The 26470-nt window shown below is 40.7% G+C and overlaps 1 protein-coding gene across 7 annotated transcripts in view; it reads right to left on the minus strand.

Moving 5' to 3' along the window:
• CTNND2 (catenin delta 2) overlaps positions 1-26470 on the minus strand; it is a 528002-nt gene that overhangs the window by 78817 nt on the left and 422715 nt on the right. For all 7 annotated transcript variants that reach the window (XM_079984908.1, XM_079984909.1, XM_079984910.1 and 4 more), the window contains 3 exons: positions 21711-21894; positions 6295-6412; positions 1237-1422 (listed from right to left, as the gene is read on the minus strand). In XM_079984908.1, the coding sequence (XP_079841034.1) occupies positions 1237-1422; positions 6295-6412; positions 21711-21894 (488 nt within the window). The remainder of the gene's footprint in view (positions 1-1236; positions 1423-6294; positions 6413-21710; positions 21895-26470) is intronic.

Raw genomic sequence — 26470 nt, forward strand, 5'->3', positions numbered from 1 at the left:
TGTTCTGGTTTTTAGACTTCTATAGTGTTTGATAACTGGATCAAGTTGTATTTATATGTATGTATGTATGTAATATCTGCATACACAAGTATAGCTATGTGAGCATCAGTTCAGCTTTCTTGGGGATTTCTGTTTACCTTTTCATAGATTTTGGTCCCATACGTTTGTGGATTCTGATTTTCAATTGCATAAAAGGAAAAAAATGGAATTTATTGCAAGAGGCAAATCAGAAGCTGAGGTAAGCTGAAAGCGAGTTGGCAACTCCCGGCAAGATCAGGCGCTCTAGCCTCAACCTATTTTTCTTCTTGAGAGAAGTAATTGCGTATGGATGGTCTTCCTAATTTCAATCAGGTTAACAGTATTAGAAACAGTCAATCTGCCATACAGAGAAATAATTTCAACATCAATTATGGAAGCAACTATTCATTCAGTTAGAAAATAGATCTAGAAACTTATGTTAGACTGTAGCAAATAGAAGAGCAGTACTGCAATACCATACCATGTGCTCTTATTTTTGAGGCTATTTGGACAAGTTTTGTTCAGAATAAATTTAATTATCCATGTGGATTATACGCTATTAAAAATCCATGTGGATTTTTGCCTTCATGAGGAAACAAGCATAAGCCTGAGATCTATCTTTAAAAGTTTTTCTCCCTTATTTGGCATTTGAAAACAAACTGCTCAATGCATGGTGGAACTATGTGCTAGAAAATATCCAGAGGTTAATTTAATTATTCCTGAAATCTTAAAGATCTGTTCATCTGGGGTGCTTAGTCTTAATGCTGTTTCAAGTAATGTAATGCTAAACGAAATATTCCCTAAATCACAGCTGGCTAACTCTTTTTTTGGCTTTAGGGCATATATCAGCAGTTGTTGTTGCCAAAACTGGGTGTGACTACACCACACACATTCGTGCACTCTAACATGCATGCACACAAACAAACACACACACACACGTACACAACTCCTGTCCTTGGCTGACCCACCATATCTCCATCTCCATCAGGTCACTGGGCTCTGCCTATTTCCAGCACTGTATCTACTGTTGTTCTATTTTCTGTTGCCCCCTCTGTCCTAAATGGACAGAAATTATAGTAGCACCAGTATTAAACAATAACATTGGATCAGAACAATTTCCCCAGTTATTCTTGTCTTTATTCACTGTACAGTTTGGTTCTGGGCTGAGCGTATTAGCACGATCACTAATTGTTTGCTACCGTAAGTCATTTTCAGTACCTGATCTTGAGATTTCTTTTTCTTCTTCTTCTTGCCCCAGCATCCTGAACTTTCTGCATCTTTTCCATTGGCATCGCCACAAAGCAAGCCATCTAGTTCATCGGTCCCCATTTGCTGTCCCTGAGATGTTTCTGCAGCGAGTCTGTATGAGAGGTTCCTTAAAATGCACACACAGTTTTCAACGGTCTAAAAAGGAAGATAAAAATGAATGGAAAATTATTTTAGGATTCTCACATTCAACAGAAAGGTTTTCAGTCTTGAACATTATTTTTGGTATAAAATTGTCCCCACTGGGTACTCCCCAGACTAGCAAACTACCCTTTGTAAAACTATGAAAAACCTGATGGCAGGTTCTTAAAATTGGCAATTCCAATATCTGCAATGGTGTTGGGGCAGCTGAACATCAAAGGTCAGATGCTAGCCTGCTTTTGACAGTTTTCATGTTCGTACATAGGTGCTTCCAAATTGAAAACCACCTTAATTAAGCATGAAAGAAGTTGCAAAGCCTTTTTTTGATTGAGAGAATGGAGTCTGAGTCAATAGTTAACAGTAGCAAACAAATTTCAGAGAAAATCCATTGTGAAAGGGGGTAGAATTAAAGTTAAAATGTGATAAATCGGATGCATGTATGTAAACTGGATTTTTCCCCATTTACAGCACGGAGGGGAAAGGCTATTTATGTTATAGTCTTATGTGTTTATCTTGCATGAACCCCACATGGATTGATAATGGGGGACGGGACCAGGAAATAAAGTGTATTTTAGAGAGTCATCCATTCTTTAAACTGCTTATTTTAACTGTCTAAGCTACTAGACTTTGTGAAATTATTACATATGTCATTTGGTCCATCAGAGTGATGGAAATATCATATAGTGCAATGATTTGCTCTTTTGAATGAAAATAATGCTGAAATTTAGGAAACCAAAGTGTTGGGTTTTTGCTTTTGCTTTTAAATAGAGTTGCTTTCATTTGATAACGAATTCTGTTTGAATTTGAAATGGCTCAGCCTTCTTAACATTTTGGCATTAGAATTGTAGCTAGTGGGTGGAGAGTTGTGACAGTGAATGGGCCTGCTGCTTGTGTGGTTTCAACCCTTGCTTCCTTCACTGTAAGTGAAATAAAATAATTCTTCATGAGACCCATGGTTCCCTGAACAGGGGATCTCTCTGACCATCTATCATGAAACCCAACGGAGGCGTTTCCCCTCTTCTATCCTGTATCCTATCCCTTCCAAATGTCTAGTTATCATTTCCCCTTGATGGCTTCTTGCTTCCACTTGTCTTGATTTTCTCTCATCTAACTCTCTTCTTTTGGTCCTCTCTAATCTGGCTTTCCATACCACCTCTATGCTGATGATACCTAGATCATCATGGTTTACATAGGCGCCGACTCCATGGGGCCTGAGGGGGCCCGAGCCCCCTCAAAAATTCGTTTGGGGGGGCTCTGCCCCCCCCAATAATTTAAGAAAAACAAAGCCACTCCCGACCTAGAGAGGGGGTGGGGTTGCGGGCTCTCGACCCATCAACAATCTCGCGGGGCTGGCGTCAGCCCCGCGAGAAGCGGGGATTCCCCCTAGCTCATTAATATTCACCGCCCACGGCGGCAGCCAATTGGCTGCCGCAAAGGGCGGGCCCTCACAGGTTCACTTAAGGTTGGGGCAGCCCGGGGCTCGCCCCTTTTGTTCCCCCAGCAGCAGCGGTTTGGAGGTCTTGGGCCACCCCAATATTTTTTATAAGTCGGTATGGGCCCCCGCCCCCCCAATATTTTTTATAAGTCGGCGCCCCTGATGGTTTATGACGCCATGGGAGAGCACAGTAGATGCATACTCCTCCTCCGTCACTCACCACTTCCTGCTGCACTCGGTTTTATGTGTGGAGATCTTGGCTGCAACCAGGAAATTCTGGTTTAATGCTGGTTAATAAGCTAGAGCTGTGTGCTGAAGCTGGTGCTTGATGGAAGAGGAGGAAGTAGATGGCACTATCAATGCACATGCTGCTTCACAGGAATAAGAAGTTAGTTCGCAACAGTAGTACCGCGTTTCAGTATGTCAGCTGCAGCCCCATTTTCTAAGCTGTTATTTTTTTTAAAAAAAAGAAACAAAACATAAACTGTATTTTGAAGCAATAGATGCTGATTATCAGGCCCTGATATTACCGTATTGGCCTGAATATAAGCCTCACTTTTTAAAAGGGCGGCTTAAATTCACGACCTTACAAAAACTGGCTTTTACGATATCGCTGCTGAAACAGACACACAGTAAAAGAGAATGGGTGTGAGTGCCTGCGGAATTTTAAGGGAGTGGCTTATATTCGGGTATTGTCTCCGCCCCCTTGTATGTCTTATATCCGGTGCGGCATATATTTGGGTCAATACAGTACTTACTTATTTTATCTTCTTTAAACAATTTATATGCCATTTAACTGCAAAGCAGTGTACAGAAAACTATGGATTTCATTGATCCAAACAAGTTCTGAAGACTCCCTTCTTCCTTATTCTTCTAAATGCTATGAATTAATGTGCCAGGCATTCTGTTCTCTCCTGTGTGCAGCTGAAACTGGGACTCTAGATTACCTCATTTACAGTTTTATACAATAGAACACTCTTTTTCATTTACCCCAAAAAAGGAATCTTCTTAAGAACAGAAGACTCTGCTAAGGTTTAGAATTCTTTCCTACTACTCTTGGGTGCCTGGTAAGGAAATAGCGTGGATTTCATTGATCCAAAAGAGTTCAGAATATCCAGTTCTGAAGCATTTCAACGCCTCATTTTCTGTTTGCCAAGGTGATTCAAGAAGCTTTGATATGCAGCTACTGATTCTGCTTTTATGCAGCTCATGGAGACAGAAGGAAGTTTTGTTGGGGGGGAGGGGGCAGGCAGAAACGACTTTGCATGAATTGCGTTCCTGACAACAATGATAACCTGGCAGATTAGAGTTGTTTTACTACTCACTAATTGATTTTAGGCTATTATATGACATACCGTAATCTGCACACACATCAATTACTGGGCCATGCATATAAAATTTCGCAGAACAAAGATGCTTCAGCTCAGGATGTGCTGTTTTTTGCTGCCAAGTGTACTCAAACACAAGCACCAGTTTTGCTTTTTCTAACAATCTGAAAAGTTCTAAAGGTGAAAAGAAGCCCTTCTTCACACACACATGTGAAGTGCAAAATATTCTGGAAAAGGATCCTAGCCACAGCTAGTGCTTTGCTGTCTCCACTCTTCAGCCAGGGTGCTGAAATTTAATATTGGCAGCTTTGCTGTGGGAAAGAAAAGTGTCACACACTTATATTTAGTTCTTCATACAAATAAACTAAGATAAACTTCATATTTGTAAAACAAGCTCTTCCTTCCTGTCATGCAACCATGATTTAACTAACAGATAAAGTGGAACCTCGTTTTTCGAACGTAATCCGGTCTGGAAGACCATTCGACTTCCGAAACGTTCGAAAACTGAAAACTCAATACGGAAGCCTCGATACAATAGGGAAACTCAAAACATAAGCTGTGTGGCACATTCAGCTTCCGAAAAGCATTCAAAAACTGAAGCAGTTACTTCAGGTTTTCAGCATTTGAAAACTGAAACGTTCAACTTCCGAGGTGCTTGAAAACCGAGGTTCCACTGTACTGCTTAATGCAGAAGTTATTTCAAGTGCTAACGAATGCTTTTACACCTGCCGATCTGGGGTCATGTCTTCAGACCTGCCAGCGATACATGCATGGTGGGACTACGCATCATGTCTCCCTACCCTCCGCTCACATTCTTCATCACATCTACATGTGATGTTTATACGAGTATATTGAAACGAGTTATCCCTCAAAATTTGGGTCCGGGTGAGATATAAAGCTCATGTATTGGGTCATGTAAGTGTAGGGACGTGCCATACTTAAATACAGAGTCAAAGCATATTATAACCTAGAGGAGGCATGTAGTTATGATGTTGACAAAACAAAGCTGTTAACATTTTCACCAAATTATTCCAATTTAGACTAGTGTTCAGCAAGGGCTGCAGCTCATTGATGGAGAATCTGTTTTGCTTACGAAAGGTCCTTGTTTCAACTCCCAGAATCTCCAAGGAGGGCTGGGAATTTCCCCTGCCTGAAACCCTGGACAGCTGCTGCCGGTCAGTGTTGACAATGCCATGCTAGATGGACCAAACTTGGAAGCTTCTGCTGTTCCCATGGGAGTAAGTATTAGGCTTTGCCAATTTACCTTAGTTTATCTGTATGAAGAATTTAAACAAAGCCCTACAGAAACACTTGCCATTTTACAGGAAAAGGAATATGCAGCATTTTGTTTCAGCTAAGTTACTCCTCCACCTTCCAACCCACATGGCGATCTTTTAAAAATTATGGGAACAACCGTAAATATTCACTGTATCAAAAACAGTATCATATCAAAGGTTAAGAAAATATAAACAATGAAAACCAAACAAAGGCAACACTGACATCTGTACCCAGTGATCAGCAGAGTTAACGTCATCACACAGTTTTAACACACATCAACAAAAGGAATGGCCATCTCTATAATTCAAGCTCCGTAGTCATTCATTAATGAAACTCTACATTTAAGTTGTAAAAATCATCAAACAAAATCTCCACAAAAGCACACAACTCCCCCCATCCCAATATATTAGCTTACCTTCATTGAGACAATTCAAGGTCCAGCACATCAAGTATATCTCCTTACGCTGCTTATTTATTTATTAGATTTATATGCTTCCCTTCCTGAAAAGATCTCAGGGTGGTTCACCTCTGTTTTCCAGAGGTTCTCCTTTTATACCCACACTGTGCATGAAGACCCCTTTCGCTTTGCAAGGCCCAAAGTCTGAGCCTTTGGCTTAACTGCTAAGTACCTGTTGCCACTACTATGGCTGAATTTGAGAGAATGACAGACATATACCTCACATGAGCATACAGTAAGTGAAGGCTTTCCTTAAAGGCAAAGGATTCTGAAATTTAATTCTTACAACCTGAAGGATGTATGACGTGCCTCTGTTAACGTGGGTTCCCCCCCTTCAGAATACTGTTTCTATAAAAACAAAGATGGCAAACCTTGCTATCAATTTCACTGCTCCCTAGAGCAGACTGAATCACGTACAGCAATGCATCCGTAAGTCCATCACACTCTCTCATTCTTCTGCGGGCTTCTTCTCCAGCAGAGCTGACATTCCTAGGATAAAGCAACAGTGGTCACCATCTTCTCATTCCACTACTCGTTCCTGGCAATGGACATGCTACAGTTTGTTTTTTTTTAAAAAAAAGATTATTGGCTGTGATAAGTTTATATATGTGAATGAATCTCCTCTATGCTCTTTTTAAAAGAAAAACACACACATTATGATCTTTTATCATGACCTCAGAGAACTTTTAAAATTGGGTTAACACACAAGGTAGAGCTTAGGGAAGGGAACACAAGTCTTGTTTAAAATAAAAATGCTTTTACAATTCTTACGTCAAAGACTTGCCTTCACCAACCCCACCCCTGATGAAAAGCACAATGTGTGACACCTACAAATGTTCAAGAATGGTAGCATTTTCCCTGTATCTTTTCTCATTTCTAGCTTTGGAACAGTTATTCACCTGAAAGTGGTTATGTTCTAAAAACTCCTGGGCACCATCTAATTGTCTTGAAAGGTATCAGTGTCTACGGGACAAGGATAATTGTGACTTTAAAGATGAATGGGAACCCTTTACAAAGTATTTGAAGACGCAACAAAGCGAACTGGACTCCTTGGCTGGTTTTGAATAAACATTCACAAACTTTATTGATAATTATCAGCTAAACAGTTGGAGGATCTATACAACTGTGTAACATGCAGAAAACAGCATTTTTAGAGAAATCAAAGACTGGAACTGAGGGAAGTTGGGGGGTGGGGGTGGGTGGGTTCTGTGGGGGAAGGGAGGGGGAGGGATGGAAAATGGGAGGAGATAAGGATGATATGTTTCTTGATAATATGTTTTGTTTTAATTTTGATTAAAAAGTAATAAAAAAAGAAATGTATCAGTGTTTCTATACAGCACCAGCCCTGCTTTTATGTTCAAATACCATCAATAAAACTCAGCCTAGTAGATACCACTTTAAAATCTGAGTGCCAGAATCAAGGAGAAATATGGCACAGCACACTCAAATTAGCACTAAATGACAACAGAGAATATAAGTCTAGGATTCCATTTTTGTGGCTGTTTGTCTCCACAGGCCCCCGTTATGCAGGCCAACGTTCTCCCTCCAGCTCGCTGACCCAAAGTCCTTGATGGAGGCCCTCCATTGCCCTGAGGTGAGCAAGAAGCTGGGCCCTGGATTCCCTCCCCCTTACCTCCATGGTTTTCATCCCAACCAATGCTCCAGTAGTCAGCAAGTCCTACTCTATGATTCTTCATTAGCAACACGGCAACAATTGAGATGGCGGATGAATATTGTTCCCAGAGTTGACTTACCTGCCAGCACCAAGAGCAGTTCAGCAGAGATTGTGTCTTGGAATGTACTCCAGAATCTTTGGGACACATTCTAAGATACACATTTGTTTGTTGTAGTGAACTGGCTAAGACACATTGGCCCTGCCCTTCATTTGTTTGAGAACATGGCCCTAGGATTCATGATCCCACAGCCTGGAAGGACCATGAAGCACAGCTATCATGAATGAAGAAGGGTTTGCAGCAAAGAGCTGCAAGTACTGGAAGGGGGAAGGCAAGAAAGAGCAAAGCATTTTACTATACCTTTATGAATGAAAACATTTATGCAATGTGAACTTCGATATTTTGTAGAGAATTAAAACCAGGGTTCTCTCTTTTCTGACACCAGCACATAATACCATGCCCTCCAGTTTTTACAGCAACTTTCAGCGTAACTAACCCAGGCTACAAGGCTCACATGCAACTGGGTCATTCCATATCAAGTGATCCAACTTTTTTTTACCTCATGTCATCCAAATTTCTTAATATTCTGTACATTTGCTGAATGTTCAAAACTAAATTTGAATCTAATTTTTTTTTTATCTCATCCTGTTTGTGAGTTATGAGGGTCTGAAATTTTAAGCTACAATTTTTTAAAAAAGTGATTAAAAATTTAATGATTAAAATTTTCAAAAATTTGTATTGATTATGTAATATTTCTAAAAGCTACCTGCTAAAATATAAAGAAAGATGAAAATGGGACAGGGGTGTGCACAGTATTATCTTCCATTTTAAGAAGAAGAAAAAGCAATGAAAAATAAAACAGAACATTTGATCAAAAAGAGAAGCATATGCTTAATTCTCCCCTATTTAAATAAATTAGGTTGATGAGTACTTAATTTTGTTTGGATTTTCAAATAATATAGTTTCTTAAAAAAAAGGGAGAGTTGCAATTGGTTTCGATTGTTTTGAAGGGGGAAAAGACTGTGATAGCATCAACCAGTTTTTTTAAAAGAGTCATTACTTTTTATTATTTTTAGAACACCAACTATAACTAGATATCAATAAATTATGTCTTTGCTTTGTAAAACTGTTAATACTCAAATACATTTCCATCCACCCCATCTCCTTTTCTAGTCATTTGGGTGCTCTATCAAGAAGAAGAAGAAAGTTAATCAGATGTAATCTAAGTAAATCTCTGAAACTGTGTTAATATTTATTACATTTTCTGCTGATTATTTCCAATCAGGTACAATTCAACCATTCTGATTAGCTTTCTCTGCAATAACAGCTTGATTGTCTTTGCATGTGTTATTCATGCTGAAATTCAGTTCTGTAAGTTAATACTGAAATTTCGGTGTTATAAGTAGCAATTATATTTACATAAGATAATCGAGTATAGTACATTGGCTTAGATATATTGACCTTTCATGAAGGTGGAGACAGGGAGCATTCATAGGCTGCACACATCCTGGTTCTTCACACCAACAAGAGTGGGTGGGAAGAAAGAGGGATGGAGGAAATTGACAGAAGGCTTTCCTGAATGGCAAGTCATTGCCACCTGCATGGTTTTCAAAATGGAGGCAGCCACCAGGCAGAATTATTTCACATGGCTGCTATGTTTATTCATCAGCAATCGGCCCCAGTACCGCAAGGCTAAAACTGGAACTTTCTTAATTCTTCAAGTCAAGAGAAGGATATAATGTACATCACAACAATAAATATATATATGAGTAAAGAAATGTGCAGTTCATCCAACCTACCGTATTTTTTGCTCCATAAGACGCATTTTTTTCCTCCTAAAAAGGGGAAATGTGAGTGCGTCTTATGGAGTGAATGGCGCTGCTCAGAGGAAGAGCTGCGCAGTGCCCCTTGAGTGAAGTGCCTCTCCTGCGAAGTGGGAGAAGGAACAGAAGGGGCTCCTTCTGTTCCTCCTCCTGCTTCGCTGAAGGGGCGCTGCACAGCTCTCCCACTCTGCGCAGGAGAGCTGCGCAACGCCCCTTCAGCGAAGTGCCTCTCCTGCAAAGTGGGAGGAAGAACGGAGCCCTGCTTGCTGGGGTATAGAGGGGTATAGAGCTAGGTTGTCAGTATATTCACTTTCCTCATGCCCATCACCCTTCTCCAATCTGCGCCAGAGGGTTGGGGGAACCCCTATAACAGATGGGGTGAGGTCCGGGGGGAGGATAGAGGAGGGTTCTTTAGTGCTAGCAGGAAAAGCTATGGTTTTCCCAGTAGTGATGTATGGAAGTGAGAGCTGGACCATAAAGAAGGCTGATCGCCGAAGAATTGATGCTTTTGAATTATGGTGCTGGAGGAGACTCTTGAGAGTCCCATGGACTGCAAGAAGAGCAAACCTATCCATTCTGAAGGAAATCAGCCCTGAGTGCTCACTGGAAGGACAGATCGTGAAGCTAAGGCTCCAATACTTTGGCCACCTCATGAGAAGAGAAGACTCCCTGGAAAAGACCCTGATGTTGGGAAAGATGGAGGGCACAAGGAGAAGGGGACGACAGAGGACGAGATGGTTGGACAGTGTTCTCAAAGCTACAAACATGAGTCTGACCAAACTGCGGGAGGCAGTGGAAGACAGAAGTGCCTGGCATGCTCTGGTCCATGGGGTCACGAAGAGTCGGACACGACTAAACGACTAAACAACAACAACAACAAGGTTGAATACAGCCCATCATTTAAAGCTCATTCATAAAACATGACATTTCACCCTTCGTTTCAGTTAGAACTCTCAAGGCAGCTTGCAGTTCTGAAAAAAAAAATACTTATTCAAAACACATTGAGAAGAAATAAATAAAAGAAATACTGGCGTTCTGCTGTGCTGAAATGAAAACTTACATCATGTTTTTTTACGGAGCAAATATCTGGGACCTAAATAAATAAATAAATAAATAAATGCCTGGAAATGATGCCTTATGAGGAACGGCTAAGGGAGCTGGGCATGTTTAGCCTGGAGAAGAGGAGGTTAAGGGGTGATATGATAGCCATGTTCAAATATATAAAAGGATGTCACATAGAGGAGGGAGAAAGGTTGTTTTTTGCTGCTCCAGAGAAGTGGACACGGAGCAATGGCTCCAAACTACAAGAAAGAAGATTCCACCTAAACATTAGGAAGAACTTCCTGACAGTAAGAGCTGTTTGACAGTGGAATTTGCTGCCAAGGAGTGTGGTGGAGTCTCCTTCTTTGGAGGTCTTTAAGCAGAGGCTTGACAACCATATGTCAGGAGTGCTCTGATGGTGTTTCCTGCTTGGCAGGGGGTTGGACTCGATGGCCCTTGTGGTCTCTTCCAACTCTATGATTCTATGATTCTATGATTCTAAATCTCTTGATTTATTATAAAATTATAAAATGTGTCCCTTTGAGCAAATGAAAGCTGGGTCTTAATGAAAAGGCTCAATTCCATTCGAAAGACTTCTACACCAAATGCAATGTTATGGTTGTTCCTTAAGTTTTTTTCCTAGCTGCATTGTGTTATTGCCCAACCTTTTCTGAGAACTGAACTAAATTTTTAGATCCACTCCTTAAAGGGGAAGCAAACTGGTCAGATATGCAGGCAATTTACATTTTGTTGGCTTCTCATACTACAGCAACTTCTCTGGTCATGGCAAGATTTACTTTGCCAGCTACAGACCTCGAGCCAAATTTTTTACTCATTCATAATGTGATAAAAATGGTTTAATTGTGAATATTATTTTTGCAATCACTGTTAACTGCTTGCCTTCTGTTGTAACTCAGAGTTAAAACACTGAAGATTCACTATTGTGTAATAATTTTTTGCACTGCGGCCTGCTGCACTCACTGGACTGCATTGAGCAGCAAATAACTGCAAATGAATTAAAAACGCAATAAAGTAAAATAGAATGTTTTCCACAGATGCAGTCCTTAGGGAGATTCCTGACACAGTTCATACAAATTTCAGAAATCTATTGAGGCTTCTTCCCGCCATTGTTACAAATATTCAGCACGACATATTTGATTTATGTTAAAAGTATGCCATAAGAACTTAACATGGCCTCTAAAATCTTTCCCATCCCAGGCCCAAGTTTTATGGTAAAGGCATATAATGCTAGCAGACATGTCCTAGCTACACAAAATAACATTGTCTCTAGACTAATGCAAAATGACCAGAGCATCAACTAAAATTAGCTGTTAAAACGAAATAGCCAGCATGCGAGAAAAAAAACTGCTTGCAGCTGCTCTGCTCTGTTGCTTCCTGGTCTTTTTCATAAACCTGTGGCACACTGAGCTAAGAGAAAGTTTGGCATGGCGTGTTGACTGAACCTTTGCCCATGGTTAAGCTCCCCCCTTGCTAACCATGATCTGTAGCCAAGGTTTCTTCTCTTCATTAAAAAAAAATCTATTTACATATTTATGTCATTAGCTTGGTTAATTCACATTAAGAATTTTAGTGTTTGACAACTGAGCCAGTCCTGAAAGTACTAATCTAATCTAATCTACAACGTTTCAGGTCTGTGAAACTGTTTCTGTCTCTGGAAAGAGATGGGAAAAGTTCAGGGCCGGGCAATATCCAATCAGCTCTTACCACTGAACATACTGCTTGAGGAGATTTTGTAGTCTATGACACCTGGAGGCTACTACATTGCCTAGCCATCCTCTAGAATGTCTAGAACATTTGGGGATATTTAACATTTGCCTTTTGGTGCAAAAACAATGGAAATTGGTGGAGAGCTAGGAGGTTGCTTTCTAAGTAGCAGAAATAGAATACACGTATTAATTAGATCAAATCCTGCAAGCTCCATAAACCTCACAAAATGGAACTTTGGGACTTTTTGCAGGCCAGAAGCCATTTATTATAGCCAATATCCAATCAGTTTGCTCTTCCAAAGTTCAACAAGACTTTAAAAGGACAGTAATCAAGGTTAGGATCTACATTCTGCAAAGTGCCCTGGAATCCAATTGACTGTGATATGGCTATGAGAGGGTCCTGGCTGGTTTCTTTGTAGCACCAGTGAAAATCAAATATTTTTCTTCATGGCAATGAAAGTAATTACATTTATCATATCCCCTATCACATTTTTTCAAGCAGATAAATACTCTTATCTCATTGTGGAGGCAATGAATCATGTACAATTTGGTGTTGAAGATGTAAGTCTGGCAAGCTCAGTAACATATTTTGAGTCCTGCCAGGGAATCTGTTGTGCAGTGAAGACACCTTCCAAAAATAATTTGAGAACTCCAACACCATGAAAGCACCCACCATGTTGGATAAGTGAGCCCCTACAAAGCCTGCTGATTACAAAATATCTGACTAGAAATGTATGGACACACAGTCTGTATGTTGTTTTAATATTGTATCGTAATAAGATGGAGTGAGACAATTCAACACACAATACATCAAACCTTCACTTTACCACTTGAAAACAATCTGATTCAGTTAGGAGTTCCAAATGAGTGTAACGTCTTTCACCCAGAACAACAGGAGCATCACGTCTACAGTACAATTTCAGTATACTGTGTTTCTTTTTTCTTTTTTAAATAATATTTATTCAAATTTTAAAGATTACAAAGAGAAAAAAGAAAAAAGAAAAAAGAAAAAAAGAAAAAGGACAGAAAAAATACAAAACAATTGAAAAAAAAAACCAGATCAAACCTTTACATCCCTTGCTTTTATTCACTTACTTTCTTGACCTCCTCACACCTCCCATTTTTGTATTCTAATTCAGTTAGATATTTCAGCAAATCCTTTCCAGCTTTGTTTTTATCTTAATAATTTATCTTAATATATTGTGATTTTGCATTCTCTTCTTTCACCAATTCATTTTTACTTAATCCTTTATATCTTTACTGCTAAAACTACATAATTCTATTCCAACATCTTTCTAACATTCCTTAATTTTACAATATTTCTGAAGATAAACTTTAAATTTTTTCCAATCTTCTTCCACCGACTCTTCTCCTTGGTCTCAGATTCTGCCAGTCATCTCAGCCAGTTCCATGTAGTCCATCACCTTCGTTCAGTATACTGTGTTTCAGTAAACTCCAAATCAATGGTTTGACCTTTATGAGAGCATGATGGCTCTATGCAGGGAAGTAGTGCAACAAGTAGTTGCTGCTTTGTGAAAAGAGAGCATTGGCGTATTGTACCGACCACCAGTGGGTGATATAGAATGTAGATACTCAGAATGTAGAATAAGGCATTCTGGTTACTAAACAGTTGTCTCCCAAAAAATGACGCTGCAATAGGATGACAGCTGCATAAATTAAGGACCGCAACAGTTCCAGCTCCTTGTACCTGAAATGCATTATCACCCTGAGAACAGGGAGAACGCAGAAGATTCAGAGATGTTTACAACTAGCAAGGAACCTGGTATTTCTAGTAGCTCACAGCCCAATGTGGCTGATAGACCACTGCCACTTCACCAACTACACCTGCATGTCCTCCAAGCCCATTAAACGAACTTTTTGGTTCAAATAAATTCCTTAAAGGCTGGCTTCAGAATAAATACAACTTTTGAAGACATGTACAGGTTTGTGCTACCATATTGTTATGCTGTCTTTCTTGGTGTTCCAAGATCAAACGGCTTTGCAATGTACCACCAAGGATACCACAAATCTAGAAGTTTTTGGTGTGGTTTTAGCTGATCTTCAAAACTAGTATGGATTTGATAACTTTCTGAATGTTTCTGATATCTGGAAATCAAGCTCATCATGTTATATTTGGGGGCCCATATTGCCCCGTGTACATGTTTACAACACTAATACCTCTTACTTGATCCCTGTCTAAACATTGCTACAGACATTCAAGGCTTGAGCTCATTATTTCTGTCTCATTTTCTGGGACCTGTTAAAACTGATGAAAATATTCCAGGAACCATAAAATTCTCCTTGGTTATTCATATGTTGTCTTTTTTGAGAACAAGACAGGTTAAAAGTTCAGTAAAATGATATAACATGTCACAGAAATTATTGCTTCTGCAGTTTTTCAGAAGCACACTTCACTTGACAACTAGAATAAAAGCATGAGAACAAGAGCAGCTGAGGATAACCAAGGCTCAACATATAGCCAAGTAATTAGGTTGATGTCAAGAATATTTAGTTTCAGATGACTTATATATTGCCACAATAAATCTATTCGTCTTTAAGGTACCACCAGAATCCTCATTGTTTTTGCTTCAACATACTGGTCACCCCTGTGGGAATGAATATACTACACTACAGCATCTTACATTACAGATTTTGTATGTAATACACATCTGTTGGAGAGAATGAATATGGATCATTTGGCAGGAGCAGAAGGGGAGAAAGCCTCACATATTTTTGTTTTCACCTGAATTCAAGTGCAAAGAACCTCATAAGGACAGAACTACAGTTGCACCTTGTTTTGCAACTGGGATCCATTCTGGAGCCCTGGCCGCTAGCCGATAAGAAGAGTTTGGATTTGATATCCCGCCTTTCACTCCCCTTCAGGAGTCTCAAAGCGGCTAACAATCTCCTTTCCCTTCCTCCCCCACAACAAACACTCTGTGAGGTGAGTGGGGCTGAGAGACTTCAAAGAAGTGTGACTGGCCCAAGGTCACCCAGCAGCTGCATGTGGAGGAGCGGAGACTTGAACCCGGTTCCCCAGATTACAAGACTACCGCTCTTAACCACTACACCACACTGGCTCTCGTGCCGCGTCTGCACATGCGCACAGAGTGGGTTGCGCTTCTGCACATGCGCAAAGCGCAATTTAGCGCTTCTGTGCATGCATGAGCGGCAAACCTGGAAGTAACCCGTTCCGGTACTTCTGGGTTTGCTGCGGACATTCGCCAGAATGGACGCTGGATAAGGCAGACATTCATGGAGGTATTACTGTACTGTGTTTTAGAGAATGCAGGTACAAATTCTGCAAGCATCTCTGTAGCAACATGGAGAGAAACTCATTCTTTTTAAAGAAAAAAAGAAAAGATAAAAGTTTAGTTTCTCTTACAAAACATTTTCCAATGACCCTAAGTTCAGACCCTGCAGTGAGCTATCAGTGAAGAATCCCAATTCTTTATTCATTAATTTCTAGGCTAGTGTTCCCTTTGGTAAGCCCAGAGAAACATAAAATGGTGTCCCATTGAGGCAATGATCACTGTTTGGCTTAGTATGTTGTCTCAACCTCAGCTTGTGGTTTAGCTCTCCCAGACAAACTAAGATCTGTAAAGCATAGGACAAATCTTTCTTACAAATCATGGACTACCTGCAGAAAGCTAAACTATGAGCCCAGTTTCATATAATAGAATCATCAACCCAAAGCATGGCTTAATCCAGCATGACAACAAAGCAATCCAAGGGCAGCAAACAGGCCACAATCTCTTTTCTGGGATACTGTGCATGTTTTCTCACTTGTGCTAAGTCACGCTTTGGCCTAGTATTAGGTAGACAAAAAAACGAAGATCATGGCCACTGGTCCCATCACCTCCTGGCAAATAGAAGGGGAAGAAATGGAGGGAGTGAGAGATTTTACTTTCTTGGGCTCCATGATTACTGCAGATGGTGACAGCAGCCGCGAAATTAAAAGACGCCTGCTTCTTGGGAGAAAAGCAATGACCAACCTAGACAGCATCTTAAAAAGCAGAGACATCACCTTGCCGACAAAGGTCCATATAGTTAAAGCTATGGTTTTCCCAGTAGTGATGTATGGAAGTGAGAGCTGGACCATAAAGAAGGCTGATTGCCAAAGAATTGGTGCTTTTGAATTATGGTGCTGGAGGAGACTCTTGAGCGTCCCATGGACTGCAAGAAGAGCAAACCTATGCATTCTGAAGGAAATCAGCCCTGAGTGCTCACTGGAAGGACAGATCGTGAAGCTGAGGCTCCAATACTTTGGCCACCTCATGAGAAGAGCAGACTCCCTGGAAAAGACCCTGATGTTGGGAAAGATGGAGGGCACAAGGAGAAGGGGACGACAGAGGACGAGATGGTTGGATAGTGTCTTCGAAGCTACCAGCATGAGTTTGACCAAACTGCGGGAGGCAGTGGAACCAGAAGTGCCTGGTGTGCTCTGGTCCATGGGGTCACGAAGAGTCGGACACGACTAAACGACTAAACAACAACAGATCAGAGTGGGGCAGGTGTGCAGGTGGGATTAGGGAGAAAAGTAATAGCTGATTTTTTAATTTCCCTTCTGGAAATGTTCCATTTGTGTTGCTAATCCTATCTACTTTCCTGCTTCTAAGAAAGCATTGAATTTTAGTTGGCATTTATTAACTTCAGAATAAGAGTCCTAAGTGCATAATATATTTTGCTGCTGGCTTAAAGCCTGTTAGTAAGAAATCCAATATTTTCAGCTATGGATGACAATACTAAAAGAATCTAAATAACTATAATTGAATTTTAAAGCAGTGAGCAGCAGAGATGCAAGGGCAATAAAAATTAAATAACTGAAAGTTGCCAGAATATAAGTAATTTCATAACTGGGCCTATTTTAAAGCATTTTATATGGATTTGCCCCTTGGGCCGTATATAAAGTTGGGGCTTTGGACGAGAGGTGCTCTATACAATTTTGGAAAACAAATAAAAAAGAATAAACATGCAATGAAAATGGTAATTCCATTCACAACACATCTTAAAATGTAAAGCACTTGTTAAAGTGCATTTGTTTTAGCCACGGTAGTGTTAAAATTCATTTATTTTTACTTCTAACAAAACCAAAACTCTCTCCCTTTCACCTTATTCCCCTCCTTTCCCCCAACAAAATCGGAGCCCACAATATATTGGAAGATAAAATATAGTATACAGTAGACCCACAACTTGCATGCCTTTAACTTGTGTGCATTCAGCTTTATTCAGCTGATAACATTTAAAAAAAAAAAAAATGAAGAGAGAGCAGAAAGTGGTCGGGCGTCCGTGGGGATAACTTTAGCAATCCCACTCACCCTTGTACCCAATGTGTTTTAACTATACAGTCATACCTTGGAAGCCAAACGGAATCCATTCCAGAAGTCCGTTCGACTTCCAAAACGTTTGATAACCAAGGCGCAGCTTCCAATTAGCTGCAGGAGCTTCCTGCAGCCAATCAGAAGCCGTGCTGGACGTTCGGCTTCCAAAATTCATTTGAAAACCGGAACACTCACTTCTGGTTTTCAATCATTCGGGAGCCGAAATGTTTGGCAACAAAGCCGTTTGAGATCCAAGGTATGACTGTACGTGATTTTGGCTTTAGGTGCTATCCTCTGAACATAACCCAGTAATCTATGTGAAGCTATGAGTTGGACCTCTTTTTCTTTTCAGCGTCAGAGTGACATCTCCACAGAGGTAACTCGCAAATACTCAGTGTCTTCACTGATCTAAGCTAAGATGATGATGGACCTGGCACAAAGGAAGCCAAATGCCTGTTCATTCATCTCACTCTTAAAAAAGAAATGCCTGTTCATTCATCTCACTCTTAAAAAAGAATCAAGAAAAGGGTAAATTTGGAGCCCAGGCAAGAACACAGTTTAAAAGAAGAATCAAGGAGCACTGTATGTGACAAAGGGTGGTATCTAACAGTTCTGCTACTGCAAGGACTTTCAGCTGTGCAATGAAACTTCCTTGCCCTCTACTTTTCCTGCAGACCCCCTAAATCATTTCTGGGCGGTTGGAGGAAGCCCCAGAGCAGTTTCAGGGGTCATGTGGGGAAAGAAGAAGGCAGAGGAATTCCACTGTGCCATTAAAAGTGCTTGCACTAATAGAACTATTTTGTTGGTTTAATAGTCTTTATAAAAGAATACTGATTTAATGTGCTTTGATTCAGTTAAGATACAGTATACCACTGACTTGAATCCAAAGAACTGCGCATGGAATTCTGTGCATGCAACAGAGCTTTGGGGCTCCCTTCCTGCCACAACCCCACACACCCCTCCATAGTATTGGGGGTGGGGCTTCAGCCAGAGAGGAACTCAGCAGAAACTAGCATCCCTCCTCCCCCTGAATATCAGCAAGCAGAAGTGATATTTGTTCACAAGGGGCACTTGGAATACAAATTAAAATGCAGTAATTGCTCATCCTTGTGAAAGGCATAACTTTGGGTCACCTTAAAAAAGCAGTAGAATCAAGTAGTACAGCTTTTCCTGGACTGTATTGCTTCAGATTACACTGCACACACCTATTTGTACTTGTGTGTGTGAATAAGGGAGTTCGAATTGCACACACAAATAGTTTTGCCAAACCGGCTGCAGCCATCATTGCCCAACTTAAAGACAGACTGATTTTGAATGAACTATTCAGGAACTATTCAGGAACAACACTATGCAGCTCACTCCATCTTTTCCTGATGGGCAACTTCTGTCGAGCATGCATGAAAATATTCCTGGTGCAGGCATTTGAAGATGGTAGCCTAAAGGCATAATCCAGGGAGGTTCAGCTGAGGGCTTGAGCTTGCTCAACAGGGCTTCAACTATTTTGGTCTTTGAGCAGCAGCATCCCAGTGCATCACAAACTGTTGTCGAATTCTCTGCAGATATAATGCAAATGTTTTGGAATCTGAAAAAGCTATTTACCATATAGAATCGGGGCATTCTGTTCTTTAAACAAAGAAACAAAAACCCAGAGAAGGGAAAAACCTTGGTGCTTGTTATTCCTGTGGCTTCCTGGATTGTGGCCTAAATCTTGAAAAGCAGTTGAAATCAATGAGCTTAACAACCCACTGAGAAAAAGTCTCAAAAGTGTTTTATTTAGAAGCCACACACAATAGAGATTTGAAAGGGCAAAAAAGTGCCCACAGCATTGGCATTTGCCAAGAATCAAAACCTGCAGACACTGGTTTGCTACAAACAGCCATAGCTAGAAAACAAATACAGTTTTTTACTGGTTTTGATGAGAACAGAAATATTTTATGTGTCCCGTAACTCCCCTGTACTTCCCCATTACAAATAAAAGACAAAGTTCCACATATGACTGTAACAGTATTATAGATTATATTTTGTTGTCTTTGCATAAAATTAGATCTGACAGTTATTTATGTAAGGTCTAGGGGTGCGGGTGGCACTGTGAGTTAAACCACAGAGCCTAGGACTTGCCAATCAGAAGGTCAGCGGTTCGAATCCCCGCGACGGGGTGAGCTCCCGTTGCTCGGTCCCTGCTCCTGCCAACCCAGCAGTTTGAAAGCACGTCGAAGTGCAAGTAGATAAATAGGTACCGCTCCGGCAGGAAGGTAAATGGCATTTCCGTGCTCTGCTCTGGTTCGCCAGAAGCGGCTTAGTCCTGCTGGCCACATGACCCGGAAGCCGTTCGCCGGCTCCCTTGGCCAATAAAGCGAGATGAGCGCCACAACCCCAGAGTTGGTCACGACTGGACCTAACGGTCAGGGGTCCCTTTACCTTACTATGTAAGGTCTACGTTTTTAAAATGCATCAATACAAAAGGTAGCAGTTCCCACCAGATCAGGACACATATTCTAGATACCAGGTCTGAAGAAAATATGAACAACTTGAGAGGGAGGAAGGAATGAATATAGAAATCTGCCTTACACCAAATCAGAACATTGATCCATCTGGCTCAGTACTGGCAGCACTTGATTGGCAGCAGCACTCCAGGGTTCAAGGCAGGGTTATTTCACAGCCCTACCTGGGATTGAACTTGCGACCTTCTGCATGCAAGGCAAATGCTCTACCATTGAGCTGTGGCCCTTCCCCAAGGGAACATGTGAACCCTAGTTAAATTGCCAGGAAAAACCAATAGCATGCAGGTATGCGGAAACCTCAATAATGCTTTTAACTCAATAGCAACATGTTGGATGCAGGATTACAACTGGTTGGAAAGTCATATTTCAGTAGAGGACCAATACTCAAGGAACTGAAGTTATTGGCCTGGTTTGCATGCCACATTAAACCATAATTAAAACAGAGTTTCGGGTGAACACAGGCCTTTTGCTCCTCCCACCCGACTTCTACACTGCTGGGAAACAGTCTGGTTTACTGTGACATGTGAACCCAGGGCTTGTGGTTTGTTCCTCTCCAAACAAACCATGAGCTGTGCATGAGTGTGAACTAGCATGCTTTCCCACTAAGCTCCAGTTCATTCTAACCATGGTTCAACATTATGAGTGAGCCAGGTCATTGTCCAGCACCCTGCCTTTGTGATACTTATCTTTTTGCCATACAAACTTCACATTCATCAATTATAAAAAACAAACACTAGCACAAGATATATTTGTAATGCTGAGGAGTAAATCTAAAGTAATCTACTACTCTGCTGCCCTTGCTCCTAGTCACCTGCCCACTGGATGAAGTTGCATGGATTATCTAGCCAAAATCATGGGGAGGTAGCAATCTAACCGAGGTGTCTCATCCAACCCGTTTGTAAGAACAAGATTAAAGGTTTCACCCTGAATTAAGTAAATTTGCAATCTCAGTTTTGTTATTCATCTACCTGATTCCATTTACAAATCACTACGCATAAAACATATTGACGTGATTACACAAAAATGTCACTCGTTCATAATATTTTTACTGCTTACACACCAGGTCTTATACACACCTGTTCTTTTCTTGTGCAAACACTGAAGTTGATTTGCACCCAAATTCAGATACATAACAGGAATTTTAAAGCAAATGACAGTAATTTTAACCCACAGGCCTATGCAGGTGTTTTTTTTTTAACCCACCAATCAGCCATGGATGGTGGTCTGTCAGACACTTTTGCTGCTGCTCCATTCCATGGCAAGAACATGGGAAATAGGATTATTTAATCATTGGGTTTTGTGCTCCGCAAGTTGTACCCACTGTTGTACCCACAGATTGTACTCACTGTAGACCCACAGTAGAAAACCATCAGTACCACATACTACAGCTATTGGTTGAGAGCACCTCTAAATACTTGGTTATGGCACGAACTCTACAATTCTACTATGACATTTCAACGAAAGAGTAAAAATGCTACAGACTTTTGTGGAATGGATGGAAGACTGAAGTGATAATATTGATTCTATGGGTGTAGCCGACTAAGTCGTACTCAGACTATGACTAACTTAAGTCCGTTAAGTAAGACGGGTCTACTCTGAGTATGACTTACTTGGATACCACCCAATGTCCCTGGGAGGCTAAGGGAAGAAGAGAGAATTCAGCATAAGAACATATCCAATGCTTAAGTTATCAGAACTCACCTTAGGCACCCAGTGGCATTGCGCAGCACCTGTGATGAATGAAGCTGTATTTTGTGGTCATCCTGGAGTGGGGAGTTTTCCCATCCTGAATGAGGAATGATCACTGCATTGGTCAACACTGCAAGGGCATCCTGGATAATTGGCATTTTTAGTGCATCACAAGATGACAGATTCCAGAGAACTCCTAAAAGCAATTATCAATCAAATAAACAATTGTTGACATTACTTAACAGAAAGAAATGCTACCACACACAAGTAAATCAACACAGTCATCCTAAGAACATAAAAGGAACCACCAGGAAGAGTGGAGGTTCCATTAATGTACTGTGGCTATAAAAAAAACCCCAGAATCATCATTAGAATGTAGCTTGTTGTATTCAATGACCTATTCTTCTGCCACAAAAACTGAGGGGAGTGCAGCCAGTGGTCTCCCATTCAGGCAAGGGTACTGCGCTGTATACTGTTTGAGGAGGCTCAACTAATGGAAAATGTGCAGGTGCTACAATAACTTGAACAAGGATAGGACACAGAGCTTCTTGACGGCACATGATAGTGCAGATATTTTTGCAGGGGTGGACTCTGCTATGGGAAGGGCCAGAACAGGCCACATCAGACCCAAATACTGCTTACACTGCTTTTGCTATTCCTTTTGCCAACTACTTTTGTGGCCAAATTAATTAATTTTAATTCAATTCATTCTTTTGCTGCCTTTACACCCATGGAGTGTTCAAGGTGCCTTAGAACTATAAATTCTGTGAACTCACATTATCACATGCAAAACAGGGAATAACAATAACGATAAAAGAACACTTAAAGAATATATTTCACACTTAGAAGAATCGGGCAAGGCTGTGAAATGTATTTTGCTACAGGTTATTGTCAAGCAGTTGTATTTAGGATTACCAGCTGAGGGAGACTTAAGCAGGAAAGACTCCCTCTGGAGTAATTCTGCTGATGTCATCCTTTCACAGAAATGATGGAGGTCGCCCTTTCTCAAAGAATTAAGATCACACACAACCCTAGGCAGGGGAAAAAACCATGCACACCCTCAGAAACAGAATTCCAAATTTAAAATGTCAGTTCCAGCTCTCTGTATCTGTTTATCTTTGGAAGAGCGTTTGGGCGAGTTTACTATTCAGTTGCCAATGCCAAATACATGCACATGATAAGTAAGGAGTGCATAAGAATATGTTCCTCAAATTCAACTACAAAATTGTGTGCTATAATGCTGAAAGTTTGCTTTTAAAAAAGCCACAAGGAAGCAAGCAAACAAACCAACAAACCAACATACATGTTTATCTCAGGGTTTTCCAAGTGTTTCAACATGGGAATTTGTTTACAGGGAGGTGTTTTGCATTCTTAAGTAAACAAAGGTGAACTTTTAAAATTTACAGTTTGTCTAGATGAATTCTAATAGAAGCTTGGTCATGAATACGGACTTAACAGAAGTCCTGTATCTTTAAATACACTTTACTTGAATCCAGCTTTTCTATAGGTGACTACAGATTCACCTTCCATGCAGAAATATACAGAGATGCCTTATACGAAGTCAGATCAATGGTCTATCCAGGCTTGTATTGTCTATTCGGATTGGTGGGGGTTCTTAAGGGTTTCTGACACAATATCTTTCCCAGCTTTTAACCTGGAGATGATTTTGAATGCAGAACATGTGCTCAGCACGTGTGTGTACTGAGAGCTAAAATACCAAGATTCTCTTATTCATGCAGAACGTGTCCCTGAAACCAGGTCCTGCATTCACTACTAACTTTTTCTCATATAAGTGAATACTATCTAGGGAGGAAAATAACATGCTGCACTTAAACGCAGCACTATGTGGTAGTAGCGAGCCTTTCCGCCACTCCTGATGCAAGATGGCCCATTCTCCCCCAACAAGACAATGTTCTCTTTCTCTCATATATACACTATTCAGGTGGGTCTGCTGCAATAAATAGGCTCTCCTTCCAAAACACCTTGCTCACCATAATGATAGTAATTTTGCCACTTAAATAATGTCTATGAAAGCAGTAACAGAACATATTGTGGTACCTCCACCCTAAGGATTTGTGTGAGCTCATCTGCCAGATTTGCCGCTGCAGCCTCCCGTGCCGTAGTCGGATCATGTTTTCTGACCACCGACGGCATCGTAGTTGCTTACACGCTGCCGGTGCTTACGAACAAGTAATGAAATATCTAATGGAGCTACCAGAATTTAAAACAATTCCTCTTACACACTGTGTTCATTCCTTATGAAAGCCTTTAGGCCTTAAAAGTTTGAGGCTACTATAAATAGCTGTGCCACCGTTGATGTCGCAGTAAAAATTACACATCTGTGTTTATGCACTTCAGTAACTAAGCTAATGTCAAGGGCACTTTTGCAGAAACTTATTAAGTTGATTAAGTGATTAAAAATCCGGCATAGGAGATACCCTCCATTCAGCCATAATTCTGTTTAAGCAAGTCTGAATAACCATCCTACACTAAATGTCAAAATACTTTATGAAAAGGCACTCGGCAAATGGGACTGATGAAAACATTACATCATCTTAACTGCACAAATACCCTCCTTGAGGAATATGCTGCCTTTTATATTCCCCACCCCCACGCTGGTGACCTTTCTTTTCATTCTGAGACTTTTAACTGAATGAACAATCGGTTTGGATAAAGAAATGCGGCTGTAGCAGTGTGCAGAAATTTCAGCCACATTTGCAATTACTACAAATGAACTCAGAACTAGGAATTTGGCAAATTCAGCCTCCCTGCCCCCAGTTATGAACTGGGCCCAAGTCTCTTCGAACTCAGGCCTTAGTCCTAACGTGGTCTTGCTCTTATTGCTCCCTGCCAGTTTCCCCACCCCTTGAGGAGATTTGAAGGAGTTGGCTCACTAATGGGGCCAAGAGAGCCTTTGAAGGTCTCTGCTCCACCGTAAATGGAGAAATGCCTTATCAATCCTACTGGGTCTCATGGGATTTGTATTTTCCTATGGCTCCCAATTCAACGGATTTTGATTGGAAGGATGTGAAAGAAATGGGCATTGGGGGGGGGGAGCAATACTTTCACATTTTGTTTTCCCCTGACATCTCAGAAGATGCATAGGTAGTACTGAATTTTTCACTGAGAAAGCAGAGAAATGAAGAGGGAAAACTTTCCAAGGCAACATTTTCTTCTGCCATGCTCATTTACAATACCTCACAGTTAAAAGCAGTGGCAGTTTCCTCGTTATGTGACAAGAAGTACTACTAGCTGTGTCTCGTATTTAAATTTAGAACACAGTAGTAGGTCATGAGAGAAAGATGATACCCATCCCCTTTCCTCTATAGCAGGCATGGCCAAACTTGGCCCTCCAGCTGTTTTGGGACTACAACTCCCATGAACCCTAGCTAACAGGACCAGTGGTCAGGGATGATGGGAATTGTAGTCCCAAAGCAGCTGGAGGGCCAAGTTTGGCCATGCCTCCTCTATAGTGTGCTTCTCAAAAAAGTAAAGGAGTTGGCAAACCGCACATCACTGATTGCTTATCTGAACTCACCAAAATATCTATCTATCATCTATCTATCTATCATCTATATCTATCTATCTATCTATCTATCTATCTATCTATCTATCTATCTATCTATCATCTATCATATCTATCTATCTATCTATCTATCTATCTATCTATCTATCTATCTATCTATAGATACCTGTCTATCTATCTACTGCACACACAGAACTAGACAATAATGGTGAATATTCCTAGCCTAGCCTTCTACCTAATTGTGTGCTAGTCAGCTACATCTTGTGATTTTTGCTAGTCAGTTATGCATAGGAATGCAAATACAACATGCTATGTCAGCATGCAAAATCCTATGCTATTTAAGATGCTGTGCATTTTATTCCAGTTTGTGGCAAGGGAAGTGTTGAACCTGAAGAAAATGAGGAATGAGAAACAGCAAGAAAAACCACTTGATTCACAAACTGAAGTCACTCTAGATTTTCGAAGCTTGTTCTCTCCTCCCCCCCCCCCTTGCCCCCACAGGCAATGATTAGCAAGCAGCATGCCTTGTTTGAAGAGGATAGATGCTGTCATTTCCCCCTTTCTTAAAAAAACAAAGTTTCAACCATCTTGTAAACAATGACTTCTTAATTTTAAATTTCAGATGCAGAAAGCGTTGTACCCCTAATTCATGTTCCTCAACAATAGTAGGAGCTCTATCTCGACAGCACAACCATTATATGGTGACCTCCCTTCTTTCCAGGTTTGGGTTTTATTCTCCACAAAGGAGTTTTAAAGTTTGCTCTGAGCACTTTTCCCCCTTGTGGGTTCCGATATGTTACAGAGTGAAACTGCCTGGAAGGTAGCGTGGGCAGAACAAACTGTTTCAGATTGGATGCTGGACACAGGACTGTGATTTGCGATTACTACAAGTATGCTGGTACGAAAAAGCAACAACATTGATTAATCCCAGTGAGATTCTGTGTGCCTCCTGTGAGGCAGGCAGTTCTGTAGAATGTCTGCAACAGGAGCAACTGAACATTCAGTCACAGGCAATGCAGCAATATGCTGGAATTGCTTTCCCTCAGAGGAGGTTACCCGCTTAACCTCTGCGAGAGTCACTGCTCTGTGTGGGTTTTCTTCCAATCTTCTTGGGTGTTAAAACAAATTTTAAAGTCACATTTTACTCTAACAAAATAACACATTTTTAAATTATTATTATTATTATTATTATTATTATTATTTGGAGAAATGCTAACAAATTAGACACAAAACTGCTGCCCTCCCT

The sequence above is a fragment of the Podarcis cretensis genome (assembly GCF_951804945.1).
Source record: "Podarcis cretensis genome assembly, chromosome: 7".
NCBI classification, from domain to species: domain Eukaryota; kingdom Metazoa; phylum Chordata; class Lepidosauria; order Squamata; family Lacertidae; genus Podarcis; species Podarcis cretensis.